The 12420-nt window shown below is 42.0% G+C and overlaps 1 protein-coding gene across 5 annotated transcripts in view; it reads left to right on the top strand.

Annotated features, from left to right (window-relative positions):
• The window catches only part of CAMK4 (calcium/calmodulin dependent protein kinase IV), a 235822-nt gene that overhangs the window by 14753 nt on the left and 208649 nt on the right, over window positions 1-12420 (top strand). For 4 of the 5 annotated variants that reach the window (XM_008518812.2, XM_070571306.1, XM_070571305.1 and 1 more), the window contains 2 exons: window positions 3183-3260; window positions 4028-4266. In XM_008518812.2, the coding sequence (XP_008517034.1) occupies window positions 4106-4266 (161 nt within the window). In that variant the 5' untranslated portion in view covers window positions 3183-3260; window positions 4028-4105. Of the gene's footprint in view, window positions 1-3182; window positions 3261-3530; window positions 4267-12420 lie in introns of those variants that run through there. The other variant, XM_070571308.1, reaches the window with a different exon arrangement.

Here is a 12420-nt window from a genome sequence, read left to right as displayed (position 1 = left end):
TTTTTTTATTGTGTACTGGATTGTCAGTGGTTCCTTGCAGAGATTCTGGATTTTGTTATCTTTTTCCTGAAGAGTTTTCTTTTCTTCTCATACACAGTTAAACCCGATGAGACTCACATTCCAAACTCTGTCTCCTCTGTGGTGAAGAACAGCTAAAATTTCTTCTCAAGTTTTCTACCTTCCAGTTATTGCTTTGTGCTTTCTACTGGGTTCCTTAGAGTTTCCCTACATAAGCATAGTTCAGAGGTTAGCCTAGTGTTTGAGCATAGTTTTAATGTAGATTTTTGAATTTCTCCACTGTGGTCCCTTCTTTCTGGATTTCCTTCTCAATTTCTAGCTTCTCTGCTAGCCCTGAATTTTGTTTTCTGACACCTCAAGCTGCTAAGAGTTGTGTTGCCTGTAGAGCCCTGAGAGGAAAAGCCAAATGAATGTGCATCTCATTCAGAAGAGTTACTTTCTTTCATGAGTTCTAGCATTTCCAATTTTCTGATTTTGGTGGTTCTTCTGCACATGTAAATAACTTTTTATACTTAGTCTAGAGACTATAATTATTATATACAGGAAGTTTAGTCATACCAGCTATTCTGCCATATCAGAATTGAATGTTGTCCATTCGTGTTTGAGTGAGACACAAAATAGCTCATTGGAAGTTTTCGGTCCCTGAGTCTGTTCAGTGATGGGCTTTACTGTAAGGTGTTGAGAAATATCAGGATGTTTTGTTGGGGAGTGTATCCGAATTGTCAGTATTCATAGGTCCCCCTCTTCTTAGGTCATTTAGTTTTCTCAGTGAGAAATTGTTCAATTTCCTCTATGGCTGGGGATGTGATAGATATAAACTCATTTTTTTAGCATTCTGGGAGCCTAATGAACCTGGAAGTCTTACTGTTTATTATGTACAGTTTCATGAATCTCTCTGTTTTCAATATGGTCTCAACTGTACCTTGTGATCTAAGACAACATTTTTCGTTCAACATTTCCAAAAATTAAGTCTACTTTCTTTTCCAAGGGTTTGGGAAGTGGTTTTTGTATGTTTTGTTTTGTTTTGTTTTTTTAAGATTTTATTATTTCCTTTTTCTCCCCAAAGCCCCCCGGTACATAGTTGTATATTCTTCGTTGTGGGTTCTTCTAGTTGTGGCATGTGGGACGCTGCCTCAGCGTGGTCTGATGAGCAGTGCCATGTTCGCGCCCAGGATTCGAACCAATGAAACACTGGGCCGCCTGCAGCGGAGCGCGCGAACTTAACCACTCGGCCACGGGGCCAGCCCCTGGGAAGTGATTTTTTTGGCTGTGAATGGTAGAAAAAGAAATGTAGGGGCCTGAGACCATCTTTTAAAAATTTTCAACCAGTATCTTATCCTCTGCTCCACCTTTAGAAGGATCTGGTACTCTAATTCCTGAGCATTTCTGAAATTCTGTGGTAAGAATTAGATTTCTTCCTGCTGACTTTTCCCATTGCACATCTGAGTTTCAGGTCTATCCAATCTTCTAAGTCAGTTTTCATTTGTCCATCTGTTCCTAGATTCTAAGATTTGGTTGACATTATTTCTCCCTTTCTTTTTGTGGATATATACCTTTGTTCCTTTTCTGGTCATTTTAGATGATATTTCACAAGGAGTGAAGATAAATTGCATGGATTTAATTTCTGTTCCATCTGTTTTAAAATAATATTTATTTTCATCTATATTTTTAAAAAAATAAACCGCATCCATTAAACCAAATACCCTTTTTTTAAAACTTAAATTAATAGCACTTTTATAAAAGTCAGTTATGAAAAGCATAGGTGTCAAATGACTAATGTTGAATGTAAATATCAATTCTATAATCACTCCTTTACCACGAAATGGTGTTTCTCTAGCTATCATTCCCTAAAACAGGAGAATAAAGGCTTACCATTTCTTTCAATATAATATGCTTGCTTTGGACTTACATTGTAAAAGAGTCGCTCACAGCAGACAAGTACCTACATTCAGCGCTTGGACTTGCCCCAAAGAAGTGTGAATAAAAATGGTCTGGCAACTAGGGCCAGCCCTGTGGCATAGTGGTTAAGTTCATACCTTCTGCTTGGGTGGCCTGGCTTCACCGGCCAGGATCCTAGCATCACTTGTCAAGCCATGCTGTGGCAACATCCCACATAAAGTAGACGAAGACTGGCACAGGTGTTAGCTCAGGGCCAATCTTCCTCACAAAGAAGAATAAGAAGAAAAAATGGCCTAGCAACTACTCCATGCCCATCCCTCCACCAAGGGAGACTTAGTGAGAACTCAAATTTACTTTAGAGAGCTTTATTTGCCTGCTTTGCTCCTAAACCTGATTTTCTAACATGAAGATTAGCAAATTCAGTCTCTGAAAAGTAACAAGTCACGTGAGCATTTTCATTTTCTCACCAAACAATTCAGTATTTGACTGAATTGGTGTAAGTCTACATACACTTGCTGTCTTTTGGGCATTTGTAAATTGAGGATGTGCTCATCTTCATAAAAATACCAGTGAGGAGTAGTTTTTGTTTGTTTTTCATTTTCAATCAACTATGCATCATATTCGTATCACTAATTAGTTAGATTTTGGGGGTGTTTTTTTTGGTAGTTTACCCATATTTCACAAAGCTCTTAAGAGTAAAAAATAAGTCAGTAAATTAGAGGAGAATATTGCACCATGTTTACTGGTGTCATTAGGAATGAAGACATACCAAGAAGAGTTTAGTGCATGTTAGAGGAGAGTCAGAAAAAAAAGACTAAAAGTAACACCTGTGAAGTAAGATTAAATAAAGGGCCTAGAGTTATTTAGCTAGAAATGAGACGTGATGTAATAACTGTTATTATAGATAAAGATTTATTACAGAATATAATGACTAATTGTTCATCTCTGCTGATATATGAAAAGAAAAAAGTTCAAGGGTAGAAATATAAATGATATATATTGAATCAATAGTTAGAAGAACAGCCTGAAGGTTGATGGACAGACATTAGAATGCTGGGGATGGGCACACCTCTCCGGAAGCCGAAAGAGCTTTAAATGTAGCAATATTCTCTATCACGAATGATGACGGGTCTTGCCTTAAGGCAGAGGGCTGGTCTAGTGGCTTCCACAGGGCCCTTCCAGACCTGTAATTCTCTGGGTCACTTCTGTTGCTAGCCTTCAGAGGCTGGGAGTGAACTAGACACAGCAAGTTCTTGTCCTTTCAGGAGCTCCAACAGTATCAAAGGAGGCAATGCCAGCAGCAGCATAACAGTATCTATTCCAACTGAAGACTTCACTCAAAGGTGAGTCAGGTCAACGTGGACCCAGGCGCTTCCATTTCCTCCAGCTTTCACCGGGTCCGGGCACAGGAGCCCTGGGGATCGGCGACCACAGGACACCCTCCCCAGCCACCAATATAAGCTTAGACACAGGGAGGAACAAGGATGGCTGGTTAGCTAGTGCTAGGTGAGAGGGACTTGCCACCGAGATGCGCTCAAGGAGGAAGGAGTTGTGCCAACAGCCAGGTCCCTTTCTCACCATCCTGCTGAGCCACCCGAACCCATGTGGTCCCAGAGCGCGCTGGGCGCCCGCCACTCCCGGAGCGAGCGTCCCACTGCGCGCGGTCCCTTCCAGGCTCCTGGCTCCCGCGGGAGAGCGCGTGGGATGATGCTCCGGTCCTTGTGCCTTCCCCAAGCTTCTGCATCCGGAGCCGCCCTAGCCGGCTCCGCCGCAGCCTCTGCCTGGGAGGGAGAAAGAAAAAAGGGAGGGGGGCTGGAGAGGCTCGGCGGAGGGAGGAGGGGAGGTGGGGAGGGAAGGAGCAAAGGAGCGAAGGGGGAGGGAATCTCTCTCCATCGCAGTGCCTCCGCCTCTTCTCTCTCCGGCTGGCGGCGACTCGGGTTCTCCTTCCACACCCTCTCCCAGTTCCTCGCCCCCTTCTCCGCCCACCCTCTCTCCTGAGCGTGCAGAAAGGGAGCCGCAGCCCGAGCGCGGCCGAGGGCGCCGGGGAGGCGGCGGCGGTGGGTGTGTGCGTGTGTGTGAAGGACGCCACCTCTCGCTCCTGCGCTCACAGGCGACGGCGGGCGGCGGGGCTTCTCGCTCCGGCAGCGGCGGCGACAGCGGCGGCGGCTTCCGGAGTCCCGCCGCGAAGATGCTCAAAGTCACGGTGCCCTCGTGCTCCGCCTCGTCCTGCTCTTCGGTCACCGCCAGCGTGGCCCCGGCTACCGGGAGCCTCGTCCCGGATTATTGGATCGACGGCTCCAACAGGGATGCTTTGAACGATTTCTTCGAGGTGGAGTCGGAGCTTGGACGGTAAGGCGAGGGGCGGCGGGCTGGGGCGCACGAGGGGCGCCCTGGACCTGGCGGAGCCGGGCGCCCTGCGCGCGGGCTCCGGCTTTTGGGGAAGCCCACGGCACGCACCAAAGGCTGTCCCTCTGGCAGGGACAGCTCTCGAGGATGCTGGAGCCGGCCTCCCTACCCTTTGGTTTTTCCCCGCCTAGTGTTTGGGAGAGAGCTAAGCGCCATTCAAGTGCGAGTCGGGTCTCCCTGAGAGAGCCCAGGCCGGTGCCCCTGCGAGCAGCAGCTCCACTCTCTCCCCGTCTCCCTCCTCCTCGCCGGCTGCCACTTCCCTTGGGTGACAGCTCCCACTGCACGTGGGCCCTGCTTTCCCAATTGGTGTCTTTGCTCACGATTATAGCTTGCCAGAGGGTCCTGTGTGTCTAGTTATTTTTTAGAGTAGGGGGCGGAGGGTGCCCCTCCAAATCATGACAGAATTATTAAATTAGGTTCTTCCTCCTTCCTCTCATCAAGCTCTCCAAAGCAAGTGGCACTAGAAATTAAACTTAAATACTAGCTTCCCTGCAGAGTCTGCTCAGGAGAGAAGGGGGGAATGAATCATTTAAGAGAGTTGAAGGCAGAATAATGAACTAGTGTGGCTTTAAAGCAAAAGCAGCACATGTGGTCCAGGCAGTGGTAATTAGTGAGAAGAGTTCTGCTGCTCTTCTTTCAAATGCTGGAGTGATTTGTTTAAATTATGTATGCAAAAGCCGTCTCCCTGGGGTTGCAGAAGTGTCCCTCATCCCTCCTCTGAAGATCCAAACAGGTAGTGGTTTTGCCAGGTGAATAATGCCATATGCTCTCATGTTTTTATCCGTTGAAAATTATTTTTTTTCCTTCCCTTCCTTCATTTTTTCTTCTTTCCTTTCTGTTATCCATAGGTAAGGAGACTGCTTTTCAACACTCATTTTAGATCCAGACCCTTTGTTATAGGGACTCTGAAGATGTAATTTCAACCGTTAACAAGTTGAATCTTCTGTACTTAATACTTCTTTGCAATTTTATTTTTCATTCGCTTTTTTTGTTGGAAAGAGTTTAGCTAACAGCCATTTTCTTTTTGATGCCGTTGGAGACCACAGTGCAGGATTCCTGGTACTTAGTGGGACTGTGTAAAGGTCACCCTTCCCCTCCAATTTGCCGCTAAATCTTAATGGCTCCCTGAGTACAGACGGTGTGTAAGGAAGGCAAAACTTCTGAATGAAAATTTAGTAATTTGTTATTGTTTAAAAATGTTTCAAAAATACTTGCACCTTGAATCACGAGCACATAAGCATCCTGTTCTGATCGAGTCTTTCACTGTTCATCTGAAGATCTGCTGTTGTGTGCAGCTGCTGGTAGGCTGAGAATGAACTGTCTCCTTCTGGAAGCTCTGAAACCAACCATAATTGTCTGGTGATCTGCAGTGGGGCAGTGTAAACTTCTGATTCAAGAGATAATCTACTTAAATTTGTTTACTTGGTGTTTTAGAAATTGCCACACGATAGAGGAAGTGCCTGATGGTGCTACAGGGACAGTCCCACCACCAGGTCTAACTGCTTTCTGAGTGACGTCTGCCTGAGATGCCTCTAATGGGCTCTGACTTATCCTCAGCACACATTATCTTTATGGATAAATTTCTCCATCAGGAAACTCCAGAAATTTCCTTTAATTTGAGAGATGGGAAAATTTGTAGAAAAAAATATAAAACGCCAATTGCACACATACACGGATAGTAGACTTCGTGGGGGAAAACCTAAGGAATTTGAAGTTTATTTATTTTTTTAAAAAAGCTTGGTGTTATATTTTTCAGTAAATTTAGGAAGACAAAAGTAAATCAACTATGTATTGCTAAGACTCACTCTGCTACCTAGTCATTTGATTAGCTTGAAAATCACAGAATTAAAATATTTTGAGAAAAAAGTTAAACATTCTTATTTCTGCTCTGTTTTTCAGTAGTCATGTGTATTAGGTAAGTTCTCTGTAGATGGCAGTATTAGTGAAGTGCACCAATACTTATTCTATTTGGTTCAGACTTTGAGAAACATCACTTCATGATCAGTTATTTTTCTCAACAAAACAAACTTAAAACAAACAGCAGGTATGTTACAGATATAATTACTAAGAATCTATAAAACCAGAGGATGCAACAGAATTATAATTCTAAGTATTGACTGAGTGACAAAAGTCCTCTTCCTTCCTGCACTAGTGATGAAGTTGAGACTGGGTCAATTGGTTTCAAGTCTTTATTCTCTTTAATCCCAGTCTAACGCCAGATCTGCCTGCTAGTGGTGACTCCAAGGCTAAGACATTTAATTCATAGTAACACTGTTGTCATTAAGATGCTAAGAGACCAATGCCCCTGGTGTTGTCATTATGGTTAGTTCCAGAGTGTAGACAATACCCTTTAAATTAAGTTAATTTCTAAGTACTGTAGTCGTTCCTCTGTTACAATTGCCTGTTGTAAGCTAATGACTCCTGAGTTCAAGAAGATTGAACATGTGACCATTAGGACAGCACATCCTGTTGATGTGTTTGGGAATTTCAGGGAGCTGAATTCCCAAGGCTGTAACCACCTGAAGCCCCTGGATGGTGCTGGCAGCACATGTGGCCATTCAGCCCAGAGCAGATGTGGTAGCTTTCTTTTTGTGCTGGGGTAGTGGTTGTGGTGAGGGGGATTATTTAAGAATTTTAGGCAAACTAATTTGACTTTTCAAAAATCACCTTTGAAAATACGGCTTTGTTTATAAAGTTTGTCAAAAGGTTTACAAAAATCATGACACACCAACAATTCAATTCTACTTAAAAAGATGAGTTGGCCATGATCCTATTCAGGGCTTCATGTCCTAGAGAGCTGTTTGGTCCTTTGCCCAGTGATTTGAGTAACTGGCCTTTAAAGGCTTTTCCAAGGGAGAAGGGAGGCTGCTTCTGGCCCAGATTCTGTCCAGTGGTTTGGACCCGGAAGGACGGGGTTTGGCCTGGGCTGCTTTGTGGCGGGGATTTGGCCGGTGCATCCAAACCATGTCCTGTTTTCTGTTATTTCTCACCTTTTGCTTCTGTCTGTTCTACAAGATTGAAAGAATGTTTGTAACAAAACCAGATGTATTCCCACACACACAAGTTCAGGGAAACCAAATGAGAGATAATTAGGACGACAGAAGAAGTGTGTGTTAAATTATTTTGGAATCAGTTTTTTAAAAATTTCCATTCCATTTTCTATAGTTTCTTTAGGCTATTGACTTTCAATTGCCACCCCTGCCCCTAGCCCCTGCAACCCCATCTACAACTAAAAAAACCCCATTTATATGGCAACTTAATTTAAGAATAATTATATTTATGCATAATATCTAATACAATTTAAGCATTTTATATATATATATAGAGAGAGAGCATCCCTTGCTATATGTATTATTGCTTAGGAACTAAATAGATTTAGATAGTGAGACATCTGTGTGTATAAAATGGAAACAACTTTCATAAAACAATGTTTATTCTTATTACCAACAACGTGCTCTCATATGTCCTATTCAATGCTGTTTGATTTTATTCTATTTCATTAGAAAACGTTGGCTGAACTCATGTGATTTCACATCCCACCAATGGGTTATGACTCAGTTTGAAAAGTGCTGTTTTAGGCCATAGATCTGTGTACCCACATTAAAGTAGGAGGCAGAGTCCTTTTGAAAAAGGCCCTGCAGACCTATTGGTAACCTTGAATGGTTTTCATTTGCACAGCTCTGCAGAGAAAAGTTCTCCTATCTTTGCCTCCAAGTCATTATTGGGTTCCCCCTTTCAAACGTTTTGGAAAAACTCTGGCATCTCCCCAAAACCTGCTGGGTGCACTGGAGTCTGGACTGGCTGAGTGGGGCAGGAGGCGGGACAGGGAGCACCTTCACTGTGAAAGGGAGGAGTTCAGAGGCCTGAACAGTGGTGGGTTCCACTCAGTAACACATAACTTTGGCCCCAGGTAATGGCCAGCAAATACTTTCTGTAAAGAAACATGAAAAGTGTGCATTTTCTAACAGAAGGGCTCCAAGCAGTGCTCCTGGCTGGGGAGGAATCAGATACTTCCTTTCCCTTCCCCATCCTTCTCTTTGTTGGAGCCCCTTCCTGACCCTTCTTAGCCAGTGCTTCTCAGACTCTCGCTCTTTCACTCACATTGTCCTTTAAGGCCCCACAGCCTATCCAGGTTGTACTGCTGGCCACAGATCTCCTGCCACACACACTGCACTTAGTACCGTAAGCTCTTTGGGGGATGGTGTGTTTCTTATCTGAGTAGGAATTTAAAATGCACCTGCTCAGACCCATTCTTGTTCTCTGTGTGCCTGATTCTTTTCTCAGGCAGTCGACTCAGGAGCGCGGGGAGATTGCAAGCGGGAGAATTGAAACTGGGGCTGCACAAGCTCTTCGCTCGAACGTTAACTGTCAGCTCCCGGAAGGCAGGGTCTGTGGACTTGGCTGGTTCACTATTGTGTGCTCATTACATAGCACAGCTCAGTACTCAGCAGGTGCCCAACAAATGATTTTAAAGAGAATGAATGAATGATGATGAAAGGGACTAGGCACGGTGGCATGCCCCCTTCCTCTTCTTTGAGATGTGGTCTCATTTGGTCCTGATGGGATGGTCTTGGTTCTGGTGACCCAGGTAGAGGGAAATCCCCTGACCTATTTATCTTCTCCCTAAAACTTGTGTGACTATGACCCTAATCTCACTCAGCGTTTGTTTCCTTTCCTCACAGTGTGAGTATTGATAACTGCCACCTCCGTAGCTTGTAGGTGTTGAAAATAATGCTGCTTTTCTGTTGGCAGAGTGCTTTGTGGCTCTGAAATCAAAGGGATTCAGTTTCACCTTCGCTGTTATTTTACCACAGGCGTGTCAGAATTGGAAGTTAAATTAACTTGAACTTAAAAGCCTCCAAGCTATAGCAACCACTAAGGTTAATACATAGTAAATGCTAAATTTGGAAATACATTCATTGTAAAGACCCTTAAAGTCAAGCGAAGACTATGATAGGATCATGACTTTAAGAACACACTATTTTTCCATGTTTAAATACTGTTACAACGGTAAAAATAACTCCTAATTTGGAAAAAAAAAAAAAAAAAGACAGGTGCTGTCTGTTTCTAAACTGTTCTGGAGACCTTTACTTGAAAAAAAAAGACAAAGAGAAAGAAAATGCTAACCACAAAATAGCTTCAAAGAACTTTCTTGTAAACACTTTACCCTCAGACATATATGTGTAGATTATGTGTTTGCAGGAATATGTTTGAGAATAAATTACCAGGTGGACTGTTTCAACTACTGGTTATTTTGTATATGTTAATGCTTCTTTTCTTTTTTTGTTTTTTTATTAGCTTAAAAAGTAATTCTCTCTAGACTGTTTTCTGGGAAAGCTAACATATCTAATAAAAATATAATGAATTTCTAAAATTTCAAGGTCAGGTTTATTTTACAAAGTATAGTATTTGAGTCAATGAACCATACAGTTCAGGGCAGAGAATAACTTTACATAAAATCAGTAGCAGCTAGAACCAAGATTTTACTCAAATTATATTAAACTTCACCTTACTTATTGTTTTAATCTATTTGATAATGGAGGATCATCTGAAAATTTCATAACTCCAATGGTTTAATTAGGAAATTAGATCTAAATATTGATGACAGTATCAACACATAAAGGACATAGACTCTTCGATAAAGTCCATTTTTAAAATTCTAATTGCTAATGGAGGGCAGTGGTTGTGTGGCTGACATAAAATGTGAAAGGTTCACATGGGAGATTTTCCTCAGTTATCTTATCAGTGGCAGAGATCAAATGAGCTCAGGAGCAGTGCTGGACAGAGGGTGATTTGTAACAATGGGCAAAGGGTAGGATGTGTAGAGCTTTCTCTTTTCTCTTGGAGCAGGATTTCTCACTCGTGGCGCTGTAGACATTCGAGGCCAGATGATTCTTTGTGTAGGGGCTGCCCTGTGCATTGTATGATGTTTAGCAGTGTCCCTGGCCTCTATGCACTAGATGTCAGTACCAGCCCCCAGTTGTGACAGCCAAAAATGTCTCTAGACATTATCAAATGTCATCCCCTCTTCCTGTTGAGGACCATTGTTTCAGAGCTTGAAGCTAGCCTTTTACATGATTTTCTTTTAGTTGTGTAGATGATGAACAGGGAGGTTGATATTAAAATCATTTGGCTTTATTGAGTACCTGCTACAACCAAATGTTTCTCCCATTTCTGTGTAATTCCATTGATTTCTGTCATATGTGCATACTACCTGTGCTATAATTTCCTTAATACTTTTATTTAAATCATCTCATTTTTGTTAACCTAAATTTACTTACTGAGAAGACTTATTTTCATTAAATTGAAAACCAATATTCATGCCATAAATAGAAGCAAATTGTAAAAATAAATTGCACCAAAAAAAGCATTTTTATTAAACTGTGGCTAGAAATGTTTGTCTGCAAAAGGCTCCATGCCTGAGGTTTTGAGGATTGTTCGCTCTTTGATTAGCAGGGCTAAAACCATAGTAGCACAAATTGAGGTTTTCTTCTTGAGGTAATCAGAATGATGGGACAATCATTGAAAAGAGAAGGATGTTCTCAACTTTGATCCTTTGTTATTTAATTCCTTGCTTTTGTGCTGCCTAAGGTCCTCTCTGTGACAAGTCTGATCTTTGGAATACCTGTGAACTAGGCAATTTACGTCGGGAGTGTGTGCATGGTTGGGTGACGGGGCTAGAGTATGAAGGAATAGGATGAGTAAAACACTCTTTGGCCTCCGACTATAGTTTACTGATAATGAAGCATCAACAATAAATCTAATATGAGATAAATAAATAAATAAAACTAATAGGAGCTGGAGGTCTGAGAATCACAGCAGTCTGTGTGACAGAGCGCTGATGCTGACTGGGAAGATTGAGATGTCTTCATAGGGGGGTAGATGTTGAAATTTGGCAGGATTTTAACAGAGAGAGCTTTGGTGAAGGGCGTGCCAGGTAGAAAGTACATTCTAAAGAAAGGCAAAATCTGGCAGAAAAGTGCAGGGTATACATTTCATTTTGCAAACTTTACAAAACAAGAACACCGTATTGGCCAATAAGATTGGGAGGGTAAGTTGATATCAGACCAAAGAAAGCCTGTAAAAAAAAATGGCTGAGTCTGTATCAATTGAAAACCAGTATCGTAGACAAAGAGAAAGTAACCATATGAGAGCAAAAGGTGGCTATAGAAGCAGCTGCATCCTGGACTGAAGTTGTGGGACTCAGAACTTGCTGTAACCCAGAATGTAGATAAACCAGGGGAGTGAGTAAGAGAGAACTTACCATGTTGATAAAAAAAAAAAAGAAAGAAAAAAGAAACCCTCCCACAGCCTATGAATAGATAAGAAATGGGAAATGTGGGATTGAGGGGTTTGAGATCAGTTACTGGGTACAGAGCCTGTAAGGGATGGACAATAAATATTTTAGGTTTTGTGGGCCACACAGTCTCTGTGACAATTCTCATCTCTGCAATGATTAAGTGAAAACAGCCATGGACAACACAGAAATGACTGCACATGGCTGTGTTCTGATAAAACTTTATTTATGACAGTGAAATTTGAATTTCATATAATTTTCACATCACAAAATATTATTCTTCTTTTGGCATTTAAAAACCATTGTAAAATGTAAAAACTATTCCTAGGTTGCAGACTGTAGAAAAACAAGTGGCTGCCGTGCTAAGCCCTTGGCCCGTCATTTGCTGACCCCTGACCTAGATCAGTCAAGCTAAAATTCTACTCTTCCTCAGTTACACGAGAATTTCAAGTTAAAATGATATCAAGACTTCATTTAATCAAGGGGCTACCTTGAATTTCCCTTTTACTTTGAAAGTGTCAACCTGATACTAGTTTTTCAGGTGAGTGCAAGCTTTAAATGCATACTCATCCTTTTCCTACATCTGTTGAAACTGTATCAGTTACAGTTCTGACCTATGTGACATGTTGGCTAGATCTTTCATCATTCATGTTTTTGAGAATGGAGAAGCTTTACCTGATGTGTGTTTATGTTAAATTTCCATACCGTGATCAGCATTCACATCCACAGACTATTTATTGGAGGGTCGTTTGTTTTGTGTATAATAATTAAATAGATTTCAAGTTGATCATTCTTCTATT

This window comes from Equus przewalskii, chromosome 13 (genome assembly GCF_037783145.1).
Source record: "Equus przewalskii isolate Varuska chromosome 13, EquPr2, whole genome shotgun sequence".
Lineage (NCBI taxonomy): Eukaryota > Metazoa > Chordata > Mammalia > Perissodactyla > Equidae > Equus > Equus przewalskii.
The sequence above is the reverse complement of the archived record's forward strand: the minus strand, read 5'-3'. Positions and strand labels throughout refer to the sequence as shown.